General features: G+C 40.8%; 2 protein-coding genes across 2 annotated transcripts; both read left to right on the top strand.

The window, feature by feature from the left end:
- Positions 1-1,239: 1,239 nt before the first annotated feature.
- Positions 1,240-12,669, top strand: LOC136551618 (calmodulin-binding receptor-like cytoplasmic kinase 3). Its single transcript, XM_066543174.1, has 5 exons — positions 1,240-2,279; positions 2,470-2,629; positions 2,712-2,801; positions 11,679-11,959; positions 12,124-12,669. Exons 1-5 carry the CDS (start codon positions 2,109-2,111, stop codon positions 12,511-12,513), a joined length of 1,092 nt encoding a protein of 363 aa, XP_066399271.1. The 5' UTR covers positions 1,240-2,108; the 3' UTR covers positions 12,514-12,669.
- Positions 7,588-10,103, top strand: LOC136550652 (uncharacterized). The gene is made up of 4 exons (XM_066542278.1): positions 7,588-7,960; positions 8,087-9,081; positions 9,174-9,320; positions 9,384-10,103. The coding sequence occupies exons 1-4, from the start codon at positions 7,588-7,590 to the stop codon at positions 10,101-10,103; spliced, it is 2,235 nt and encodes a 744-aa protein (XP_066398375.1).
- Positions 12,670-14,649: the final 1,980 nt, after the last annotated feature.

Here is a 14,649-nt window from a genome sequence, read left to right as displayed (position 1 = left end):
CAGCCAAGTATTTCCAAATCAAGAAATCCGAGACCTCCTTAATCAAGTCTAATATAAAATGAAATATTACATATGATCCTGATCTAATACTAGGTGTTCTATAGTACGGGAATGTTATGACTTCGGGAGTATTTTAATGACTACTCGGTTTGATGCTCATTAACTATAAAAACGACAAAAACCAAGCGACCAAATGGAAATAAATGATGTTTTTTTTTGTTGCTCTCAATGTTTCTCAACTTATGATGCAAAAATAGTTATTTTTACATTAAATTCATAAATTACTCTGATAGAACCAATGCCATTAAAGAATCTAACATTCCCTTGTCCTGAAATAAAGGGACCAAATTATAAGGGATTCTAGGTGAAGAAACACTCTAAAAGGTAATATTCACATGCATACCTACCATTAATCTTTATCACCAACCTAAATATGGTAGTCAGGGAGGGTTATATGCGTCATTTGTCTCACCACATAATATGTTCTAGAATTATTTGGATACCTTATATTTTAGGACAGAGGGAGTAGAACTTATATTAACCGTTTTGCCTTCCATCAAGAGATCAAAATGCTAAATAAGTAAACTTTACCCTCTCTTTCTCCCTTTTGTGAATAATAATGTTAATATAGTTTTGTTACCCTGTAGCAACCACACAGGCCTATTTCCTAGTATATAACTTAAAATGAACTGACAGTGTCATTGGTATGTGATTCATTAAGGAAACTATTTTCATGATTGGTAACTATAAAAATATATAACTATTGCTCATCCATGCATGTATACTTGTATATATGGTGGCACACCACGTGTAATAGTGGTAGAAGTGGGTATTTTGAAACATATGAACATATTTTCTTTCCATTATAGTAGATGTTGGTAACTAGAAATAAATTTGAGGGGACATTTTAGTTTATTTTTAATAATACCATATGCGGGTAATTTAAATACAAATTTTGTTCATGATTGGATAAAATTAAAGTATAAAATATATAATTTTTGTTTATTATGCATGCATGTATACTTTGTTTGCATGGCGGCATAGACCAAGTTTTGTTTATAGATTCATAGTGGCTGGATATTTAGAAACATACATAGGCATACTTTATGGTTACTTAATTTTTTTTATTATAGTAGGTGCTGGTAATTTAGATGTAAATTTGAGGGGATATTTTTGTTTATTTTGATCAATGGCGGAGGTGTGTGATATAGATGCAAATTTAGTTAATTATTGGGTCTGTGGCACACATCATGTATGTTTGTTTTGAGCATATTAATAGTGGTAGAAACGAGTATTTAGAAACATATATATGCTTATTTTATGATTATTTATTTTTTAATACTAGATGTTGGTAATCTTAAAAGTAAATTTAATGGGATATTTTAGATTTTTTTTGTAATGGCAAATACAAGCAATTTAGATGCAAATTTAAGATGTTACTAGATCATGTGTTATAATGGAATAAGTAGGTAATCTAGATACAAATGTGAGGGATATTTAGATTACCTATTATAGTGGCTATGTGGATAATTTAGATTCAGATTTAGGTGGTTACTTTGTGTTATTTCTTTTTTTTTTCTCGAGCACCTTTGTGTTATTTCTTATACAATGTGATTCTTCTTTTCAGAAAATAAAATAAGTCTGATGCTATTATTGTGATATTTTCAATGATGGTACAAGTGTACAACCTACTGAATTGATGGCTGATGTTTTTCATTTTTCTGAGAATTTAGGATTTATCTTTTTCTCTAAGGTTTCTTGTAAAGTAAGCTGGGATTTTCCTGGTGGTATGTTTGGTTGAAGTATATAAAATGATCATCTTTTTCATTGTAAGCTTTATTACCAATTTGGTAATTTGTAAGTTGCAATGCACCAGATTTCATAGGCTCCCAACCAATCTTTAATTGTACCCTCATTTTCTAGTCCAAGACACAAGTGCCATTGCTATCTACAAACATCTAGAGGCAAATTTAGTGTCAAAACGCGGAACATGTTTGAACTATTCTGCCTTATCATTTTTTTTTTCAGTGGATCCTATTTCGTCCTCTAAAGTCAGCACGCCATCCAAGGAGATCCCATCAACTTTAAGCAGGCTGGAAAAGTAAAAAATGCCTGCAGTAATACCTGGAGATGGATCTTTAAACTTAAGCCTTAAGCAGGTTCGGAAGGCGACTCGGAATTTCTCACCTTTACTTAAATTAGGTGAAGGGGGAATCTGGGCAGTTTACAGGGCTATATTATCAGATAACCAGATTGTTATCATCCGGAGAGCTAAAAAGGTTGATCCAAATTCTCTTATTTTCTCTCCCTGTGTCCTCTCTTACCAATTGGTTTTCAATATCATTTACCACGGGGTTGTAATCGATCAACCTAATTGAAATACTGCATAATATGAACTGGAATTGGCTAGATAACTACCACCTTTTCTTCTTCACTAGCCAGTAGTTACAGACTGTACTCTATTCCCAGGGTCACGTTCAAGAGGCAAAACATCTCATGAAAGCAAAGTTCCTTACAGAAATTAATCACTGGAGTTTGGTGAGATTCCTAGGTTTTATTGATAAAAAAGATGAGTGTATTCAGATCACAGAGTTTGTTCCAAATGGCACTCTTAGGGAACACCTACATGGTATGTTAAGTTTGCTATTATCTTCTCCTTTTCATTAGATAGTTTGAATTACTTCAATTCTTTTTTCTTAACCTCCTTGCAGACCAACGTAAGAGAATCCTGGATTTTAATCAACGTATAGTGATTGCCCTTGATGTTGCTATTGCATTGACTTACCTCCATTTGTGTTCTGGTAAGAAAGAAGTATCTCATTGCTTGAATTTTCTTTAGATGAAATCATTGCTTGAATATTGGTTCAGTTTGCTTTCAATAACTTGAATAGTTCTCATAGTTTGCTAATAGTAGCATGAACCAAATAGAACAGGTTGTTTCATATGTCAATCTCATTTGTTGCGGTCTTTCTTCGTTACTATCGACAATCTCATATGGAAAATCATTTTGTTTGTTGGAATATTCCAGCATATCACCAAATATCGTGTAAACAATTTGTCTAAAACTAGGTGCAGCCCCCTTAGTCACATTTTGGAAGGGCATATTAGTTGCTATACTTAGCTTGTTGTATTCATATAAATAAGAGACTTCACCTGAGAAAAGTACCTCTGTTAGTTCTACACCAAAACCACTGTGTTCATCTGTGAGTGCTTGTGTGTGTTCTAGTGTTCCTACTATAAGCCAACAATTAGCAACAAATCCAATTTAAGCACTAGTGAGAATTCAAATGCCTCGAGGTCGGATGATGTCGCCAAGGCGCACACCACCTAGATCCAGCCACCGTGATGTTAGATAGTGGAGAGAATAGGAATCGATAGTGGAGAGTAGGAACCGTGGGTTGGTGATCCACCGTGTGGTGACTAGTGAGAGGTTGGAGGATTGGAGGATCGGCGAATTACTCGATGCTCAGGAAGACAAACTACCCCGAGTGGTTCCTAGGCAGCTATCGTGTGTGGCAGCCGCGGACCATGTCACCGTTGGCCAGCTTGCACAACGCCTAGAAGCCAATGGCCCGTAGTGCTCTCCACGCCTCCCTTGTGTGCTGCACAGAGGGGCACACATGGCGTGTGATGTTGAGGTGGAGGGTATAGAGCCTATTGGAGGAGCGTTGCGCCTGTGCCAAGAGGCATTGCTGCTGATCCTGCATGCGCGTCATCTTGTCCTTGATGTGGATGCCACATCTAGTCTCATCCAGCTGTCCGACGCAAGCTGACCGACACTGATGAGGTTGACGGTGAGGCGCGAAATCAGTGACACGTTGGTGAGAGCACGATGTTCACCGTTCTTGCAAGTGAAGAGAATCGTGCCACACCTTTTGATGTTGATGACCGTTGAAGCGAACGGAGGTCCTGGGTTGACTCCTAAGAACATCTCCAAGAGATGTTCTAAATAAAAAAAAGGTGTACCCAGTGCAGAGAGTTCCTGCTCCGTGCGGGGTCTGGGAAAGGATGTCAGTGGCCAGCCTTACCTTCGCCTGTGTAATTCGAGGAGACCGTGACTCAAACCCAGGACCTTTCAGTCACAGGCGGTAAGACTCTACCGCTGGCACCAGGCCCGCCCTTCCAAGAGATGTTCTAAATCTCTGCATGAATTCCGGTATTGCTATTGAGGGAACAAAAACATCTCCAACAGCCTCTCTGTCGCCTTCTTCAATTTTTCCGATCCTGTATCCCGCAAGTTCCGCTCAGAAGAAAAGGTGAGTGTCGTCACTCGCCATCCCAGCTCGCACCTCCCTTGTCGCGTGTCCAATCTGCTGCGCGTGCTCCTCCCCTTCGTGCGCACGCCCTTCTCGAACATGGACAAGTGTCGTGGCTGCGCCAGGGCCACGCCCGCGCATTGCGTGATGACGCCTTTCTCCATCGTGGGGCTATGGGGCAAGTGCTGGCCAGAGTACTATGACGCCGGCAACTCGCTGAGTCCATGGGAGATCCGGGGCCTGGTGGCATTGCTACACTGGAGCATTTAGTCTTCCCGTCGGGAGGCACCAGATGGTACGAGCAAAAGAGAGAGAAAAACCATTGTTTGTCCCATTGAAATATTTAGCTGCATCCAAATATAGAGAGGTTGTTGTGGTGCTCTAATTTGTTAGAGAGCCAATTTCTTTAGAGAGCCTCTAAATCTTGGTGTTTGGAGATTCACTTTACAGTCTCTTGGAGATGCTCTAAGGACTGGACTAGGTTCTCACATGGGCACCGGCGCCTTGTGTATGGATGGTGCAGAGGTTTAGGGGTTTTCTCGATCTGCGTGAGAAGGTTACCTTCTATCTTAACACGTGGTTCGTCGCTCCAGTGTCGAGATGCCACAAGTCGTCATCTTCCTCATCCTTCCGACCTAGCTAAGTGAAGACATGTTCCTCCACCAACATCATCAAGGCACCTGGCCAGACTGGCATTGCAACTGGGGAGGTGCTCAGTTGCGCCGGCGCCGCATCTGTTGGGGTGGCTATCGGTGGAGGCGTCGCAACACTTGGGACAGAGCTCCCTTGCGCCGACGTAGCAGGAGGATGCTTACATCTTGTCCATGCCACCAGTCGTAGGCTCGCAGCAGCCGAAGATGAGCTCTCCTGCATCGAGGTTGTAGGGGCCTGGGAGGGAGTCACCTCGGCCAAGGTCATAGGGGCTCGGGAGGGGCTCGCCTGCACCAACATTGCGGAACGAGTGGCCATGACAAGTCCTCTACATGGACCGAAGGAGATCATATGTGGATGGCCCAACTGTAGCCATCAGGAGAATGGACTCATCATCCTCACCTTGTGCAATATGGTCCACAACACGTTTGGGCTTGGGAAGATTGCACGTGTCTTTACTCATGTCCTGACCACCAATGGAAATTGAGCAATTGACGCCACCATTGCCAGCTTGAAGAGCCATGACGTGGATGCCGCCGGTGGTTGCTTCTGTCAGAGGAGACCTCGCCCTTTTGCCGCTCCTTCATGCACGCGACCGATTCCTCCTTGGTGAGGTATCCTGCCACCCGTGCTAGGAACAACTGCAGCTGCCTTCAACCTCACCGTGACATCCTCCACAGACAAGGTCGACAATTCAAGCAATGTTTCAATCAGAGGCAAGGTGTAGTGGGGAGAACTCTACATGCTTGCGAATTAGAGGATGGAAGCATGGTGGTGGGGAGGGTTTAGCTTGAGATATTGAGGCGGGTGGTGGTAAGGTCAGGGAGGTGGCTTGCGGTGGTGATGGATTGGGTGTGGGCATGCCTAGAGTGGTAGGGTGGATGGGGCGTGTGCATGCAGAGATAAGGGCGCTACTTATAGGTCAAGAGGGAGGAAGGGAAGTGAACATTCGATGGCGGATGAGCTCAGTGGGGGAATTAATGGTGTTGTTACTAAGGAGGAAGAGATGAGGGGGAGATGGTGGAGGGATGAATGTAGGTGGCGGTTTCTACTAGGGCTTGAGTGCACCCTTGATGGTGCACAAAGATGGGGAGGGGGAAGGACAAGGGGTGGCCATGGTGGTGAATCGAGCTTGGCCTTGCAGGAAAAAAGGGAGAGGAGGAAGGTAGAAGAAGGCGTGTAGGATCCACATATTAGTGAGTTGAGGGAGTGTTGTTCTTCACGGGCTTGTTGGACCAGCAGCCCAAGAAGAGAATGGGAGGGGCGCAATTGGATGTTGGGCTCGGCCTGAGAAGGAAACGAGACATGAAAAAATCAAAGAGAAGAAAAAGGAAATGAAGAAAGGATAAAAGGAGGATTGGGCTGAGTTTTTGGGTTGGTCTTGGCCCAAAGCAGGTTTCAGAACTTTTGAAAAATTGAATATCATTTTTAAAACTTTCTTTTAAACCATTTGAATTATCAAACTTCTCAAACAGAACATTTTTTAAACCTCTTTAAGAATATTTTGCTACACTCTTGAACTTTATTTGAGTTATATTTTAACTACTTTTGAAGGAAAAATTTTAAATTATTTTGCCATGTTTTAAGACTTAATTTAAACTTGTTTTGAAACAAACTTTTCAAATTTAAATTTTAAAACTAGAACAAAACCTACTTGTTGCTGAATTGAACATTTGATTTCATTCTTTTGCACATTTAAACAATGCAAATGCTTGCAATGTAGTAAATAAATATATTGATTTGTTTTTTAAATAAATAATTTGTTTTCCATTTAACTTGGTAACAATTTAAACAAAGGTTCAAAAATTTAGAAAATCATAAAACCATTTATTTTATCTGGTATCATAGCAGATGGTGCACAGAGATTACCACAGTAAAACGGCAAAACAACAGGAGGAACACAATCATGTGGCTTCTTCTGCTCCAATGCTAGTCAGGTGTGCTCTTTTTCTTGGTGGGTAGCCGCAGGGCCGAGCACAAGCACGTGCGGCCGGTTCGGTCGAACAGGGCCCCCAAATAGGAGGGGCCCACCAACCAGTCAGGTATAGTATAGGTATAGATGTACATGTACTGTACAGGCCTGTATGTGTATAGTAGGCCCAATCAATGGCACATGGCAGGCAGTAGGCAGCCAGGCCCAAGGCCCCAAGCCCCCAAGCGGCAAGCGGCATGCCCTGCCCCTCTGGCCCTCTTGCTGTCTCGCATCACAGGCGCAGGTACCGCGACTGGTACATCACTACATGCCGCATCATCAATTCATCAGTTCATCATGCTAGCCGCTAGGTGCCGCGCCGGCCAGGCAGGACACCAGGATGGCAGGACTCCATCGCACTTCGCGCACATCGCAGTCTCACAGATCCTGTCTCGTCCCGTCGTCCGTGATCGGTGATCCGTCAGTCCATCTCGTGTCTCGCGCCTCGCGGCAGATCGGTATACTAATCTGATTTTCTGATGCAATTAATTTTCAATATTTTAATCAACATTGATGAATAATGACTAATATAATATTGATCCATCTAGGTGTTTAATTATATTTGTTCTGGTTCTGGATTATCTAGTGTTTCGATACAAGATTGTAGTCATGTCTTCTGTAAATTGGTCTAGAAAGTATGAATCTGGTTACCAAAAGCGTAAGAAAAAACAAAGAATAGAGGATTTAACTCAATCTCAAAAGGGGGCTATGGATAAATTTGTTAGAAAAGAGTCACAAGTGTCCATCGATAATGATGACAATGATCCTAGAGATGGTCAGATGGAGACAGAAAATATTGTTGGGGTCGAGGAAGTTCTTATTGATAACACAAACATTGAAATGGATAACAATGCTGATAACATTGGGGCCAATAGTACTTCACCAATTGCGGATGTTAATAATTCCTTTCAGCCTGATATATTTGATCCTAGATATTGGGATTCCCTTGATCATAAACAAATTGATATTTTAGCAGAGAAGGGCCCTAGAAGAGATTTATCAATTCAGAAAGATCCTAAGGATAGATATGCTAGAAGGTTTTCTGCACTATTCTATACAAGAATTTTATCAAATGGAGAGCATTGTGATAGGGATTGGCTTTTCTATTCTAAGGAACTCGATAGGGTCTTTTGCTTTGGTTGTAAATTATTTACAAAAGGCCATCGAAAAGGTCAATTGGCAAATGAGGGGTTTAATGATTGGATACATCTTGGTAGTAGACTTAAAGAGCATGAAACAAGTCCAAATCATGTTTTGAGTATGGCAACTTGGTATGAGTTGCGTAGTAGATTGCAAAAGGATCAAACTATTGATAAAGTCGCTCAACGACAACTCAAGAAAGAAAAGGACCATTGGAGAAAAGTTTTGTTTAGAATTGTTTGCATTGTTAAATTTCTTGCCAAGCATAATCATGCTTTTCGTGGGACTAATAGCAAACTGTATGAAGATAGCAATGGGAATTTCTTGGGATTGGTAGAGATGTTGGCTGAATTTGACCCATTTATTCAAGAACATGTTAGTTGTATTACAAGTGAGGAAACTCAAGCTCATTATCTTGATTTTAAGATTCAGAATGAGTTGATACACTTGCTTGCTTCTGCTATTAAGTCTGAAATTATTAAGAAAATAAAGAGTGCAAAGTACTTCTTTGTCATACTTGATTGTACTCCTAATGCAAGCCACCAAGAACAAATGTCTTTAATTATAAGATATGTTGACTCATCTTCAAGTGATGTTCGCATAGAAGAATCCTTTATAGGATTTTTGGATGTCAACGATACAACTGGGCAAGGACTTTTTGATGTGCTGGAGAATGAACTAAAGCTCCTTGGTCTTGATATAGATGATGTGAGAGGACAAGGTTATGACAATGGGTCAAATATGAAAGGAAAACATAAAGGGGTAAAAAAGAAACTTTTGGATGTAAATCCTCGTGCTTTCTATTCTGCTTGTGGTTGCCATAGCCTTAATTTAACACTTTGTGATATGGCTAAGACTTGTGGTAAAGCTAAGGACTTCTTTGGAATCATCCAGCGCATCTATACAACTTTTGCTAATTCTACTAAGAAATGGCAGATTCTAAAAGATAACATATCAGGATTGACTCTCAAGTCAGTATCAGCTATATGTTGGGAGAGTCGAGTTGAAAGTGTTAAAGCTATAAGATTTCAGTGCACAGACATTCGAGAGGCTCTACTTCAGGTACCCAATATTGTTGTATTGATATTTGATAATGATGTACTTATTTTGGCTATCTCCAACTATAACACAAATTTTCTTCCTTTCAATTTCAGGTATCTGATGTTGATAATGATCCAAAAACAAACAGTGAGGCTAAGGGCTTGGCAAACAATGAACTTGGAGAGTATGAATTTATATTGGCAATAGTCATTTGGTATGAGGTATTATATGCCGTTAATTTAGTAAGCAAACACTTGCAAGCAAAGGATATGCTTATTGATGTTGCTATTGAGAAAGTGGAAGGGTTGATTTCTTTCTTCAAGGATTATAGGGAAACTGGTTTCTTAGAAGCATTAGAGATTGCCAAAGGAATTGCACTTGAGATGGATATTGGTACAACGTTTCGTAAAAGAAGAGAAATTAAAAGAAAGAGACATTTTGATGAGAACTTAGATGACACAAATGCTGATACACAGTCCGCAGAGGAGCTATTTAGAATCAGCTATTTTTTACCTGTTGGTGATCAAGCAATTTCCTCACTTACAACAAGATTTGAACAATACCAGAGTTACCAACAAAATTTTGGTTTCTTATTTACCTCTAAAACATTACAGTCATTGGATGACACGAGTTTGAAATCTTCTTGTGATAATCTTGGGGCTGTCCTTACAAAAGACGGAAAATCTGATGTTGATGCCAATGAATTGTATGTGGAGTTGAAGTTTCTTCAAGATTTCATTCCTAAAGAAAATATAGGTCCTGTTGAAATTCTAAAGTTCCTAAAGCGGCATGACTGTTTTCCCAATGCAAGTATTGCATATAGAGTTCTGTTGACCATTCCTGTGACCGTTGCATCGGCAGAGCGAAGCTTTTCTAAATTGAAACTATTGAAATCATATTTGCGTTCGACAATGACACAACAAAGACTTAATGATTTGGCTACAATAGCACTTGAGAGTGGATTGCTGGAGAAGATTGATTATGAGCATATCATTGAAGATTTCATTTCAAGGAACACTAAAAAAATGAAGTACTTCAATTAAAGATTATGAAAGCAAAAGTCGAATAGGTACGGTTTTTGATACTCCCTCCGTTCCTTAATATAAGCCATATAGTTTTTAGCACCAATATTAACACACGGCTTGGGGAAGGATGTGAGACCGAGGAAAAAAAAGAAAATCAGGTCATCTTCTCTCTCCCAATCAGATTGCTTCCTAAATCTAAGGGATTGGTCGGGGCATGTGCTATGTACGGTGGGAAGATTTCCAAACTAATCGGCGTGGGAGCTGATACATACCTATATTTTGGAATTTTCTTTAGAAATCTATATGGCTTATATTAAGGAACGGAGGGAGTATATCTTAGTGTGATATGTATCATATATCTTATTTACAGTCATATTTTTTAGGGAGGTAGGTCTCATTTTAGAGTTTGGTACAGGGCCTGGATTTTTGTCGGCTCGGCCCTGGTGCTGATGACGGGAGCACAGATCAATCTGCGAGTACATACCTTGGTAAGCGTGGTGACAAGACGCGATGAAGACGAGCCACGGTGGCTGACGGGCTGATCCATTAGGTGCCTGTGGCTTGGACGGGCGGATGGGCGATGCGACATGCAAATGGTGTCGTGACTGGTGGCCTGAGGTAGAGAGCTCACAACAGCAGAGATGAGCTGTAATGAGTAGCGAGACAGAGGAAAACAATCGTGATGATTGGTGTCTTGGCGTAGTTGGGTGACGCACATTTGGTGTGAAAAATGGATCATGAGTGGGTTATAATTTTTTATTATCTCTCCCTAACCTAATCCATGGCTATGAAGCAATGTTACTAACCTTGGGAATGTCAGCTCTACAATAGTGACCCCATGTGCCATATGGCCTATAGTATTACATGTGCCTTGATACACTTAACCATCCTGTGGCAGGTTCCATGTGATTCCTAATAGTTCAATATGTATATTCTGATTTACCTAATTGTTGAAGTGTTTTACGAACTCGACCATGAACCATTTGTCACACTCCTACGTAATTTTTCTATGAAATGATCTCATTTATGATTCAGTTACTCTCATAGTTGCGAAATCGTGGCAAATGTGACTTATGAACAGTGGGATATTGTCCTTGATGTAAAAGTGCTATTGGATGGTCTATTTTGTAATCTTCTTCTAGGGAGGCAAGCAGAGTACCCAATGATGTTTTCTCAGATATCTTAGTTCAGTTGTCACCCTAAATTAATTATGTGGCATGCTATCTTAGCATATTTGAACAATTTTGGGTTGGCCCAATGGACCAAAACAAGTGGAACTTGCATCCCTATCTTTTGTTTCCACCACGGATGAACCAAATTTCATTACTCGGAAGAGTTTAGTAAAAACTTGCATCCCTATCTTCCAAAGTGATGTCCTGTATTTGATCCTGTAATATATGTTGTGGCCATGAATGTGTTGCAGGAATTAAGAAAACCATGTTAGAAAATTGTTCACTGTAGAAGAGCAGAAGATGGAATAGGAGAGTAGCCAGTGGAACACATTTTAAGTTTCAATTGTTGGACAACTACTGAAGTAGTTATATTGTTTGTTTTATTGCTTGGTAGTTCAAATTTGTATATGCTTATCAACAGGGGAAGCTTTAATCTGTTACAACCTGAGGACGTCAAACATCCTACTGACAGAGCGCTACCGAGCCAAAGTATGCTGTTCTGAACTGTCAGAAAGTGGTAATGTCGTGCTATTAACGGGAACAGGGGGCTACATTGATCCAGAGTACTTCGAGACATCTGAGCTCACTGTGAAATCTGATGTCTACTCTTTTGGAATAATACTCTTAGAAATCATATCTTCTCATGGGCCACAAGACTGGGATGTATTGATGAACCACCGGCAGAGCAGTGTTGTACAATGGGTAAGTTGGAAACCATATGCTCTGATATCCAGTTGTCTTTATCACGATCAAACTGATGTTAATTAAGTATTGGTTGTTAAGAACAATTTTAGTGTAGTTTCCCATGAAGATATAGAATGCTGCTCCAGCTGACAGAGAGTGTTCTTAATTCTGTATGCACGCAGGCTCTTGAGAAATTCTATGACGACCTCATGAATGAGATATTGGATTACCGTATGGAGGATCGCGTGGATGGAGATGTGCTCAGGGATTGGCTCAGCTTAGCATTGAGTTGTGTGGTTTCTCGTGGCATTGATCGCCCAAGCATAGAAGTTGTTGGGGAGCGACTGTGGAAAATATGGCAAGATCATCGAAGAAACATAGGGGAACAGCACGAGTACGAAGGAAGCTGGGCAGAATTTGTCGAGCAAGAGGGAATTCTGAGGCATCAAAAGTCTGTGCTCAAGAGAAATTGGGGCCCTTCAGCAACGGAGGAGGATTGGTCTGGGTATATTAGGCAGATTGAATTGGTTCAAGAAGGTTCTCGTTCGCGATCTATATATTTCATTGGATGATATCACAGTGTCTCCTCGGTAGAAACTAGAAAGTTCCAATTCGATTGTTTTCCTCATTCTATTTTCTCCGTGGTATTACATGTGTAGATTGGAAAGATAATATCTTATTTCCTCCTTCACACTCCTGGTGTCTGTACGCAGACGGAATGGTTACTACCAGGGGCGGATCCAGAACGGGGCTGCGCCCCGGGCTGAGCTGCTGATTCACGTTTAAAACAGTCTGATCTTGCTTCCTAGGCCTCCTTTTGTCTAATTAAGATTATAGTTTTTTAGGCTAAACACCACATATGTTAAAGGGGCTACATAAACTCGCCCCGGGCTGCAGCCCAGGCCCTGGATCCGCCCCTGGTTACTACTAAGGATGTCACGTGTGCTCTGTTGCGCACGGGGAGAGGGCATGGAGAACACGACTGGCTAGGTGCGTGTGTTGAATTGTGCAACCGAATCATGTACTTGGCAGTGTTTATAGAGGGAAACGATATGATCGGGAGTTCCATGGCCACATGAAACGTGTAAAGCTGTGATTTCAGCTCAAATTTCTTGTCGGCAGTCTAGTGGAAGAAGACATAAAATTACATGATACCGAAAGCAAAGATGAAACATAAGTTTTTGAATAAAAGCTATAACAAAGATTCATACCACACTCCATAATTTCATATAACACTATGAATACGTTGTAGAAACTGAAAAGGCAAATTTCATATCTCAAGAAAATCTATGTATAACAAGCTAGTGTTCAGATAGTTATATTTGTTTATAATCCTAATTTAGGTGTCTCATATCGATATGAAAAGCTAAACACCACCGTCCACCAGCGCAATGCTTTGTTCAGGCCAAATCACCTTTGAACTCTGAAAGTCATGCCTTTCCTGCAATCAGTAAAGCATAAAATACACCCAGGGAATGTAGATTTGGCAATGTCATTATAAATAGAAGTGTCAATTTGGCTCTCCAAAAACATATAAGGATGCACATTTTGTCAAATTATAATCAAAACTCTCTTTACTTGCATTATTCAGTTCCACAATTCTAAATACATGATTCGGTTATACAACACGCCCTAGGTTTGTATGGTGCGTGGGAGCATCCCAGATGCAAAGATTGGATTTAAAAAGTACTCACTCCATCCCAAAATAAATGCGCCATCTTGCTTCTCGAGAAGTCAATTTTTTTTTTTAAGTTTGGCTAGAAATATAGAAAATAGTATCAATATTTATATTTCTAAATAAGTTTATTATAAAAGCATACTCTATGCTCAATTTAATGATACTTATTATATATCTAAATATTAGTACATTTTTGTATAAATTTGGTTAAACTTTAAAAAACTTGACTCCTCGTACAGTGAGATGTGCATTTATTTTGAGGCGGAGGGAGTAAGCAATTGTACAAGCAGTCCTTTAGTCACGATATCCGTGAATTGGTGTGATAACGAGATATGAAGCACGTGAACTTGTGTTGAAGCAATTAGAACATGAAGCTCTTGCAAAAGCTCAGGAAGCACGCAACACTCACAACGGCATTGGTAATGGCGCGATACTCTAGTTCTACACTGGATTGAGAGATTGTTGTCTGGTGCTTGGAAGACCATCACACCAAATTATTGCCAAGAAAAACACAATAGCCACACCAAATTATTGCCAAGAAAAACACAATAGCCGCACGTGGAGTGTCGAGAGTCTGGACAACGACCTACCCAGTCTGTGTTAGAGTATGCAATCAAGGACGAGAAGGGCTACTGCCGATATGGAGGCTGATGGAGAGTGTGCCCTTCGTGTAGCTCAGAGTCTAGAGAGTGAGAAAGAGACCCTGCCACCCCTTAGAAAGGCAACAGATACACAGACCTGCTGGGCTTGGAATACTCATCATCAACAATCACACACACCCAACCCAAAACATATACATTCAAGGGGCAATACATAATGCCACCTCTATATTAATGGTTGAAGCAGTTGCACTTGCGCTAGAAGCTCTGATGGCTTCTCGTCTCGACTTGCAAAGTCCAACCTACCTGTCAGACAACCAGGGCTTTGGTAACTTTCTTGAATGGATCGGATTTCTCATCACCGCTAGACTGGAGAGTCAAGACCTTCACCAGCAATTTCATCAGCGAATGAAGGTCGTCATCGCTGTTAG

Source organism: Miscanthus floridulus, chromosome 4 (genome assembly GCF_019320115.1).
Source record: "Miscanthus floridulus cultivar M001 chromosome 4, ASM1932011v1, whole genome shotgun sequence".
NCBI lineage: Eukaryota > Viridiplantae > Streptophyta > Magnoliopsida > Poales > Poaceae > Miscanthus > Miscanthus floridulus.
Note: the sequence above shows the minus strand (reverse complement) of the source record. Positions and strands in the feature narration are given on the sequence as shown.

What these genes read in the sequence shown, in the direction of transcription:
- LOC136550652 (XM_066542278.1), top strand. Translation starts at nt 7,588, where the DNA reads ATGGATAAATTTGTTAGAAAAGAGTCACAAGTGTCCATCGATAATGAT. An exon ending in TTCGAGAGGCTCTACTTCAG is followed by an intron (nt 9,082 to 9,173) that starts GTACCCAATATT and finishes TTTCAATTTCAG; the next exon opens with GTATCTGATGTTGATAATGA. An exon ending in TAGTAAGCAAACACTTGCAA is followed by an intron (nt 9,321 to 9,383) that starts GCAAAGGATATG and finishes TCTTTCTTCAAG; the next exon opens with GATTATAGGGAAACTGGTTT.
- LOC136551618 (XM_066543174.1), top strand. Translation starts at nt 2,109, where the DNA reads ATGCCTGCAGTAATACCTGGAGATGGATCTTTAAACTTAAGCCTTAAG. An exon ending in TCTTAGGGAACACCTACATG is followed by an intron (nt 2,630 to 2,711) that starts GTATGTTAAGTT and finishes ACCTCCTTGCAG; the next exon opens with ACCAACGTAAGAGAATCCTG. An exon ending in AGAGCAGTGTTGTACAATGG is followed by an intron (nt 11,960 to 12,123) that starts GTAAGTTGGAAA and finishes GTATGCACGCAG; the next exon opens with GCTCTTGAGAAATTCTATGA.